Raw genomic sequence first — 10575 nt, 5'->3', positions numbered from 1 at the left:
CTCAGGCTGTGGAAGTGGTTGTATGGTTCAGGGTGGCAGCTTCTGTTTCTGGCACCAACCTTGTCTTATGGGAACTCTCTGCTCTCCAGGCCATAGCCTCCCGAGTCCAGCAAGCACAAGAGACACTGAGACAGATGCATAATGCGTTTTTGATGGAGAAGCACAGATGCTTGGAGGGATCAAGGACAGAGAAATTCTTGCAATTAGGTCAATTGTTCATAAGTATGCAGCTGGAAGCACAGTGAGCCTCAGGGAAAGCTCTGTGGTTCAAGGCCAGTTGGACAGTAGGTCAGGCCGCCTGCCCAGTTACATGACTTAGTTCATACCAGGCTAAATAGGTCTAGGGCCTTCCTCCTATGGCTCCAAACCATGTTGAAGAATGGGTGACACACACATACACAAGGCTTTAGAGAGTGGTGTGGGTCCTTCCAGGGCTTCCTACCCATCTTATTGATGGGGGATGTCCTTCTGTATATGTTTCTCTTATTGGTTGATGAATAAAACACTGTTTGGCCAATGAGGTAGAAAGATAGTAAGGACCAGGAGATGAAGAGGATTCTGGAAAAGGTAGGCAGGAGCCAGAGTTTCGGTGCTGCTGGAGGAGTAACACCATGATGGGCATTACCAGGTAAGCCACAGCCTTGTGGCAGTACATAGATTGATAGAAATGGGTAATAATTAAGGCAGAGCTAGCCAATAAGAAGCCCTAGTCATTGGCCAGCAGTATTATAATTAATATAAGTCTCTGAGTGTTCATTTGGGGCAAGGCAGCTGTGGAATCAGGCGAGAAATTCACATAACACCCATCAGAGAGTGCCTTGGAAGTAGGAACTGTAATTTCTCCCAAACACCTCCTTTCTCTGGGATCCATTATAGGAGTGGTATAAGAGCACCAAGACTCAGGTGCTAGAGCCACTTACCGAGTTCTCAAGTGTTGATGGTTCTGGAGACTATGTTCTCTCCATTTATTACTCTGTTTCCCCCTGAATAGCAGCAGATCAGCTCCTCACAACAAACCTGGGGGCCAGAACCTAAGTTTGGGGTCAGGTTGAGGAGCCTGAGGCTTCTCTGCTCAGCAGGGTGGAGCATGTACTTGGCAACTGATGGCCAGTGATGTCTGCAGGTGGATGGACCAAGAGTGATGCCCAGCTGATAGTGGTATACACAACTATAGGTGCCTGGTCCTGGACTCTAGGCTGGTTCACAATTGGGGGAATGTCTATGTCCAAACCTGTATAGCCACGCCTTCATGAACAACCCCACACAAATATGTTTTTACATGTTCAAGGTTCTTTCAGAATCAATTCACAGAGGTAGAACATCTGGGAAATTTCCGTGTGTCTCTTAGAATCTGATGGATGGAGACATATTTTCTTCCTTGGGAAGGGATGAAATGCAGGAGAGAGCCAGCTTGAATCTGTGCCCCATGGATCCAGTCTTTGTGGGGCATACAGTGGCTTTGTGTGGTTGGTTAGGTGTCTTTTCATATGCACAGGCATCTTGTTCTTAATCTTCCATGAATTGTTGAGCTCCTTTTCTTTTTTCCCCCTAGGCAGAAATATTTTTAATATGTGGAATAGTATCTATTATTATTGTAGCTTCCTGCTGTATTATACTTGGACTGCTATGTTTATGCATAATAAAAAAAAACTTCTGCCAGGTTCTTTTATAGTACACTTTGTTGTTACCTGCCCCCACTGCATCCTTAATATTTAAATCTCTGATCTGCCTGTAATTATTTCTAGGTCAATTCAGACAAGCTTTGTCATATTTTCAGGAAATTATCAGCTCAACATCATTGAAGGAAAATCCTGCAGTATTTTAAATATCTTTTCATATACTTGGAAAATTTAGTATTTTCTAGCACTTCAGAGAAAGTTAATATCAGATAGTATGAATTCCTCTATTACATTTCACCACCTTTTATAGTGCTTTCATATTTATTCTTGGACATTTCTTCACAGAGACTTAGATTTAAGCTGGTTGCTTATAAAAACACAATTATCCAGATTACACTAGATATGCCAAAGGACCTTGAAAAAATGTTAAGTTTTAACATTTCTCATCTCTGTGTGTCCCTTAGAGACACTTCAAAGCCTGGTTTCTGGGTCTCCAACACTTCTTAGCCCTATTCTCAGAGTCTTATTTTTTTCAAGATCAATGGGTCTTCCATTCTAGAGCCAGAAGACTACTGACGTTTCTATTCCAATTTTATGCCTAGCCAATCTCTCATGTTTTGTTCAGCTGCCTCCCTGGAATTATCCAGATAGTAAAATAATCTTCAAATAGCCTTCACTTTTTCTCCTTTCCACCTTTGTACTTTCTTCACCTGTGACTTATTTTTCTACCAGTGAGAACACACCAGTGTCCCTGTCATAAGACAGTATACACCAGGGATCCCACAGTACTTCCTCAGCAGTAATTTAAGAGAGAGGCGGGTGGGCTCTGAATCTCACCTGTTTGTCAGTGCCTAACTTTAAATGCTCATGCTGTTCTTGTTTGTTCTGTTAAGTGGTGATTCTACAAGCCTTTACGCTTAGGCTGCCTAGTTCTCAGCTCTGAGATGTAGTTCACCAAGGTCTTATGCAGGATTTTACGTGGCTATTGCGACATCAGCATTTAGAACAGTGGTTCTCAACCTTCCTACTGCTTTGACCCTTTAATACCATTCTTCATGTTGTGGTGAAGCCAGCCACAAAATTAATGTTCTTTGTGATTTCATAACTGTAGTTTTGCTACTGTTATGAACTGTGATGTAAATATCTGATATGCAGGATGATGGTCTTAGGTGACTCCTATGAAAGGGTCACTCAAAATCAAAGGGATTTCGACCCACAGGTTGAGAAACATTGTTTTAGAAACTGTCTTCTTACATTTAGGTAGAAATGCCATGCTATCTCTGTAAGGAAACTTGAGTCTTTTTGTCTGTGTCAGGGTGGAGTCAGAGAAAGTAGCAACATGAAAACTGACATTTCGCTTTCCTTACGCTGATAGTCTGAAAGTGGGTATCTATCTATCTATCTATCTATCTATCTATCTATCTATCTATCTATCTATCTATCATTTTTAAATACAGGGTTTCATGCAAACCAGGCTGGCCTCAAACTTACTATATAGCTATGGATGACCTTGAAGTTCTTGTCCTTGGAGATGGGTCTTTTATGGACACCTATGGAAATTAAAGTGTAAATGAGATGAAGAAATCGGTCTCAATCTCAGTTATGCATCATATGTAAAGTAGGAGTTGGTGAAAATTCCAAGTTTGACTTACTTCTCACAGCCATTTGGTGCCCAACACATTTGTCTTTTGGAAGTTGTTTAAAGATCATATTTTAATCTTATTTTAATGATGCTACTTAGGTTCAAGAGTTGCAATAAGTGATTGACTGGGTGAGGGGCAGTCTTTAGGGAGGTTGCTTGGCATATTAGAAAACAAGCTTCTTACAGGCTCAACTAGGCATTGATCAGACATTTGGCCATGGAAGAGGGAGTATTAAGGACATGAAGGCTGGTGCTAAGGTCAGAAGGGGTCCTTTGGCCTTGGAGGACTCAGGAAGCAGGATAGAGGGCAGGCCCCTGCTAAACTAGGGAAGGGCTAATTGGTAAGACAGCCTTTGAGTCCCAGGCCCGGGGCCCTGACTGAGGTCTGCACATTTTCTAATGCCACAGAGAAGCTTTTAAAAATAGATTTATTAAGATTCTGAAAGTTATGACCACCCCAGACACATTGGCCGGGGAGTTTTTGGAAGGCCTTCAAGAGTGTGAGGGTATGGGCTGTGAGGGGGTGATGCCATTCCAATCTGACTTCTCCTTGTCCCAAATGGAAACTTACAGGGATGCTGGCTCCCTGAGAACATATGGAAGACACTGTTCCTTTGCCAGTGACAAAGAGGCTCCAGAGACCCCCAGCAGAGCTTGGACGAGGCTGTAGTCCCAGCTATGTGGGAAGCTGGGCAATTAGATCACAGCTGTCCAGTCTTCCCTTCTGATGGGGATGCCAACACATTTGCCCATTGTGATGAAGCACTAAAGTGTGGTCTCTGTGGTCATAGCTCCCTTTTCAAATGACCTCCATGTGCTTAAATGTACCCCTAGGATCCTACATGTTGGCCAGTTTGCTACCAGACTGAGCAATGGCAGAAGAAAATGGACTTGAGACTTTGTGACCCTGGATCCCCAAATTTCTAATGAAGAGAACAGAGCCCATTCTGACCCTGACCTTGTGCTAAGGTGACTGTCCTATGCTGGGATGGCTGGGATGGGAGTGTGAATGGGGACAGCTTGTTAAAAGGTGATTCCTATTTTCTGACCCTTGCCAGAGACCTGGAACTCCCTACTGGGGCCACGACAGAGCTCCCTCCACCATCTGAACTAAGCAAGAGATGTTTCTCAGGACCGATTGTTGTCAATAACAGCTTGTTTCTTCCCCCCTCACACCAGCTCCAACAGGGTGGGGGAGGACAGATGTCCCATCATGAGGCAGAGCTGGGGCTCCACAGACACCAGCTTTTGAGATGGAGTCTGTGCTGGAGCCAGGCCCGGTGAGCCCTGGGAAAGAGACAGATCCTTGCTTTGGATTCATCAGCCGCACCCCAGCTGTGCCTGTAGTGGGGGCCCGGCAGTGGGTGGGAGTGCTGGGGAGAGCAGACAGGAATGCCTAGGGAACTCCCCCCCTCCATGCTGTCCCCCTTTGCCTGGCCTCTCAGCTCACACTTCCCTCTAGTCTGCCCCCTTCCCCTCTGCCTCCCCCTAGTCCCATTCCAGAGCACAGATAAAAGTGGAACCTGAGCAGCAAATGTTTGTGGTGTTGCGCCAGTCAAGGGTCTCATCTCCAAGGTAACGGGCACACTTCACAGCCCTGTGAACAGATGGTCAGTGAGCAACAGGCAGCATATGTTCCCGTGAGCCCTGACACAGGCACAGATGGAGGGTGGGCAGGAGGTGGGCCTGGGACATAACCTGACATTTCCTTCTCCCCCTTCTCCTTGGGGTGCATTGTCAGAGGGCACTGACTGAAGTTAGTGTTCTGGGGCTGCTGTGTGGTACTAACACCACAGTGCGGCTTCGGTCTTGCTTAACCAGAGACCACATCGGGAGCCACGGGAACCACCCAGCCTCATTTAGCAGCTGTTGCCTTGCCTGTCTGCATTTTCAGCTTCCAGTTTATATGGCTGTTTACAGCAGAAACCACACTTCGGCCTTTGTAAACGGGATCAAAGGAGAAATAACGATGTCCTGAGAGGTATCGAGAACTTAAAAGTTGGAAGTGAGCTTTCATACTTGCTGAACTCTGGCTAGTGTGACACAGTGACCTCAGTTTCCTGTGGCTTGGATATTCTCTGTGGTGGATCGACTTTGTCAAAGGCCAAACGAGATGTCAAATATTGCTCTCCACCATCTTGAACATGGGATTTACTCAAGGGGTCTTGGTGAAAATAGTCAGTAATACAGACACTGTTACAGAGCTATCTCATACTGGCTGTATCTGTTAATCCCACAAGGATACATCTTCAGCCACCAGTCAGCCAGCTCCAAAAAGGCTGTGTGGACACTGGGCTAAGAGTCTATATGTATTCAGCAGGGTGGGTGAAGGGTTGGGCATGGGCTCAGCAGCCACCAGAGGCTGAATACTTTGTCCCTAGGCTCATGACTGCAGTGTCTGCTGGTCCCTGGACCCAAAAGTGCTCAGTGGGCAGAGTCCTTATGACTTCATTCTGTCCCTGACCTATTGTAACATTGACTGGATTCATGAATTCCCTGCTCTTTTGAAAGCAATAACTATACGACTTGTTCTCTGTAGACCCTGGAATATTAGTTAGGGTTACTATTGCTATGATGAAACACCATGACCAAAAGCAACTTGGGGAGGAAAGGGTTTATTTGACTTACATAACCCGAATGAATCGCAGTCCATTGAGGGAAACCAAGGCAGGACTTGAACCAGGTGGGTACCTGGAGGTTGGAACTGAAGCAGAAGCCAGAGGGGAGTGCTGTCTACTGGCTTGTTCAGCTTGCTTTCTTATAGAACCCAGGACCACCAGCCCCAAGGGTGGTCCCACCCAGATCAATCACTAATTACTGGCTTGCCTACAATCTCATCTTATAGAGGCATTTTCTCAGTTGAGATTCTCTCTTCTCAGATGACTCTAGCTTGTGTCAAGTTGACATAAAAGACTGGCCAAGATACATAGGCAAAATCCAGTTTCCTGCCTACTGCAGCAATGTCTATAGTACACTGGTGCTTGACAACCTGCTAATATGCCTTCAGGTTTCTGCTCCTCTGCACGCAGTAGGAGGAGCTCTTACAAAGACGCTATCAGGAGGTAGACCGAGGGGACCTCACTAGCTCTTTCCAAGCAGATCATGTGAAAAGAGGGATCATGGAGACAAACTTAAATTGGTCACTTGGCAGGGTGTGTGCAGAGATAAGCGTGGCAGGAACGAACTTTCTGTGTCACCTCATATAGCCCCCTTACTGCCAGTATTGGGGCTTGAACTCAGGGCCTTGTGCAAGCTGAGCAAATACTCTGCCACTGAGCCCTCATGGTTTCACTAAGTTCCCCAGGCTGGTCTCGAACTCCCTCCATAGCAGAAGACTTGTAATCCTTCTTCTTCATCCTCCTGATTTTGTGTGTGTGTACTCATGAGTTCGAAAGTATGTTAATATTTTTGAGGCTTGTGGCCCAGGTTGGCCTTTAATTCACAGCAATTCTCCTGCCTCAGACTCCCAAATTGTGGTTACAGGCATGAGCCATCACACGTGGCTTTCTTCTTTTTATTTAGGTTTCATAGCTAAACATTTCCTCAGCACAGCTATTAACTGCATTCCCTAAGTTTTGTTCAATTGCATTTTCATTTATCTCCTCTTCTAACCATTTAGTACCATGGGTGTTGCCACGTTTTTGTGAAATTTCCAGTTTTCCTTATGTTACCCATTTCATTTCACTGTGGCTGAAGAAGATATTCTGCACATATTTATCTTTTGAATCTGTTAAGACTCATTTTATGCTGGGCATATGGTTCAGTGGTTAAGAGTACTGCCCGATTTTCCAGAGGACCCAGGTTCAATTCCCAGCACCCAAAAAGGCTGTTCAAAACTGTATGTAGCTCCAGTTTCAGGGGATCTGATGCCCTCTTCTGGTCTCTCTGAGCACCAGGCATGCAAGCAGTGCACAGACATACATGTAGATAAAAAACAAAAATAAATCCCTACCGGAAAAAAAAGACTCATTTTACTGGATATGGTATTGCATACCTGTAATCCTATTAGGAGGCTGAGGAAGGAGGACTGAGTTTGACTGGCCTTTGGCCTTAAAAATAAACAAAAATTCACATTCTGTATCCTCACAAAATGGTCTGTCTTTATCCCCGCTTCCTCCAATATTCTTACAGTGAGGTTTTGATTCCCTTATCATTTCCTCTGATGTATATTCTAGAGCTAATTTATCTTGTTTCTGTAGGAATTACATGCATCATACCAAAGCTGTAACAATACAGTCTGAATCTGCCACAAATAATTTCCTCATACACCATATGGCAGGTAACAGAGTGTATTTGTCTTTCAAAACATATAGGAAAAGCAGAGTTGCAAATCAAAATGTTATTTTCCTATAAAGAAAAAGAAAGAGATGGCATGCCTACCTAAAAAGATGACAGGAGGATACAGCTGAGGCCTTGGGACTCACAGGGCTGTTTGGGCAATAGAATAGGACCTTGTTTAAAAAAAAAGAAAAGAAAGAAAGAAACAAAGAAAAGAAGAAGGAAAAGAAAAAAGTAAAGTATGGGTAAAAACCATATTTTTATTTTAAATTGATATGTGGAAATTCTACCACAAGACTTGACTGGAAAACAACATAAGTGATATTCTCATTGGCAAAGCTCTGCACACTGGTATTTTAAATGAGATACCTATCCTACCAATACAATGGCTTATTTAAGCTTGTGAATGACACATTTTATTGACAAGTCAGAATACTGAGTCTGTGAGGGAAAAGAGCCTTCATAGAAACACAGTTTCAGTCTAAGATCAGAAACTACTTCAAAGTTACACAAGTAAATAGCAAAGAAACAACTTCTAGAGGCAGCAATATTTCAAAGTAGCAAACATGAGAAGGACAGGAAAAAGTATCAGAGGGAAATACTGGAGGAGCAGAAAAGCCATTTCCACATCTAGGCATTAAAGTCATAGCAGCTACAAGACCGGCAGACACAGTACGCACAAGTCCTTCAGGAGCAGAAGGAGCCGAACAAATACAAATTGTTCAAATGTGGGCACTATATACCTTTCTGGTAACAATTGAGAATTTCAAGGTGAGACCCAAGAGCTTTGCATAGCACACTTGGGACAGTGGTCTGGGTAATTCCCAGTGTGAAGGTGAAAATGAGCATTTTTAGAGGCTTACTACAAATTTAAAGACAGCAGCACTGGCAAGATAGATCTCCCAGGGGTCAGGAGTGCTTGCATCTCCCAAGGGAACCAAGTGTCCCCAGAGATACAGCGTGGCTGTAAGGACCCTGCACACAGTGACCCTCATTCCCCAGTGGAGACAGATAATAACTTCAAAGGTTAAAGCGGGAGGACCTTACTTCTAGGCCTAACCCAGTGTGCTTCTGTAAAAAAATTTATTTTACTTTTTTTTATTTCATCTTTATGAGTGTTTTGCCTGCGTGCATGTCTGTGCATCACTTGTGTGCCTGGAGCCCACAGAGGCCAAAAGACTTTAGGTCCCTTGGAACTGGAGTTACAGGCAGCTGTAAGCTATCATGTGTGTGCTGGGAATCACACCTGGGTTCTCTGGAAGAACCGCTGGGCGCTGTTCTTAACTGTCCAGCCATTTCACCTCTAAGCAGAACCAACTTTCCCACAAGCAAGAAAGACTTTAGTTTTGTTTTTCTTTTCCTATCCAAACACTTGTGAGGACCAAGAAAAGAAAAGAAATAGTTGGACTACTGAATTGTTAGAATTTCTAATGAAAGAGTAATTTCTGACAGACTGTATGTATGTGTGATGGTCTGAATGAGAATGACCCACATAAGCTAATATGTTTGAATGCTTGGTCTTCAGTTGGTGGAAAGGATTAGGTGTGGCCATGCTAGGGGAGGTGTGGCCTTGCTGGAGGAGGTGTGTCAATGGGGGTGGGCTTTGAATTTTCAAAATCCTGAGCCATTCCCATGTAGCAAGTCCTCATTAGCCTGTCTGCCACCATGTTCCCTGACATGATGGCCATGGGCTCTACACTCTGGAACCTTGAGCCCCAAATTAAATGCATCGTTTTGTAAGTTTCTTTGGTCATGGTGTCTTTTCACAGTAACAGAAATAAGTAAGACTCCATGATTTCAAAGACTAACGATTTGGGAAAACATTTCTACAATTTAAGAATAAGAAAAAAATTGGAGCCCAGCTAAGATCAGGGAGCATATGTCATGCTAGTGATGAGGGTTTCTGGGTCATGGGGTCAGAAGCATCCTCTGAAAACAAACCAGTGGACATTTTTTACAGTCCATGGGGGAGAAACCTCTGAAAAGTAATTCTTCCTTCATGGAAGTATGGTTCCAGCTGCCATCTCTCTCCTCACTGGTGAGGCTAGGTGATATCACTCTGAAAGAGGGAAGAACCTGGGCAACGCATCTTCTTCCCACACTTCCTGCAAGAAGCAGACACAGGTTGAATTAAGTTGGTGGACCCCAGTGGGAAGCTGCCACTTGTGATGTATTCACCACTTGACCCTCAGCTGTAAAGACAGCATCTCCTGATTCACTTTAAGATGCCGTCGAGGACTTTACCTTCGAGACATCTAGTATCTTCTCCACTGGTCGTGCTCATACTGTCTGCCTCCTGCACCAGACAGAAAAAAACAAAACAAAACAAAAAAGTAAGAAGAGCTGTTTCCAGGCACTAAATGAAGGAAGTGGCGAGGTTCTAAGTATACACAAAGACAGAGTGCTGACTTGTACTGGAAGACAGAACATTTTTCAGTTGTGACCACCTGTCATTAAATTTCATTCTATAATTATTCCATTAAAGTGGAAGCAATTAATTAGGAGGTAGTGCTATTAGGAGAAGGAAACTGTCAAAATTGTTTCTCTTGGTGCCAGTTCTAACCATCTGCAGGACATCTAGATGTTTATTGCCGCTAATGACTTTGGAAATGGAAATTCATCTGCAGATGGCTCTGGGAGGACTTCCTGCCAAGCACAGAAAAAGCCACGTGTGGCTTTTCCAGGGCTGAGCACACAAGCCCCCCAACCCCACATTGTAGCTGGCCACTTCCTGCCTCTGACAGACACGGGGGTGTTGGGAAGGGACTTGGAGCAGAGCTAGCCTTGAAGAAAACTGGCAGTTCCCACAGCTTAAGAACAACCCTGTTTGGTTGGGCATGGTGGAACTCAGGACTCAGGTGGCTCTCTGGGAGTTTCAGGCAAGATAATGCCACATAGTGAGACTCTTTCTCAACAACAACATACTTTTCTGCAAGTCTTGCTCTTGGCTTTGTTTGGTACATGAAAGCAATAGCTTTAACATGCCCTGCTTAATGACCCCTAAAGTGTGAGGGTGATGGTCCTAACAGGTGTCCA

The 10575-nt window shown here is 44.3% G+C and overlaps 1 protein-coding gene and 1 long non-coding RNA gene across 4 annotated transcripts in view; both read right to left on the bottom strand.

Moving 5' to 3' along the window:
- Positions 1-677: 677 nt before the first annotated feature.
- Positions 678-7141, bottom strand: LOC118238378. Its single transcript, XR_004768490.1, has 3 exons — positions 4785-7141; positions 3111-3169; positions 678-1548 (listed from the first exon to the last, which is right to left on the bottom strand). It is a non-coding gene; the product is annotated as an uncharacterized LOC118238378 (long non-coding RNA).
- A 633-nt stretch (positions 7142-7774) lies between these two features.
- Positions 7775-10575, bottom strand: part of Fam120b (family with sequence similarity 120B) — a 34605-nt gene continuing 31804 nt past the window's right edge. For 2 of the 3 annotated variants that reach the window (XM_027401189.2, XM_027401190.2), the window contains 2 exons: positions 9784-9835; positions 9509-9644 (listed from right to left, as the gene is read on the bottom strand). In XM_027401189.2, coding sequence (XP_027256990.1) covers positions 9795-9835 — 41 coding nt within the window. In that variant the 3' untranslated portion in view covers positions 9509-9644; positions 9784-9794. Of the gene's footprint in view, positions 9645-9783; positions 9836-10575 lie in introns of all 3 variants that reach the window. The other variant, XM_027401192.2, reaches the window with a different exon arrangement.

The sequence above is a fragment of the Cricetulus griseus genome, chromosome 2 (assembly GCF_003668045.3).
Source record: "Cricetulus griseus strain 17A/GY chromosome 2, alternate assembly CriGri-PICRH-1.0, whole genome shotgun sequence".
Taxonomy (NCBI): Eukaryota; Metazoa; Chordata; class Mammalia; order Rodentia; family Cricetidae; genus Cricetulus; species Cricetulus griseus.
Note: the sequence above shows the minus strand (reverse complement) of the source record. Positions and strands in the feature narration are given on the sequence as shown.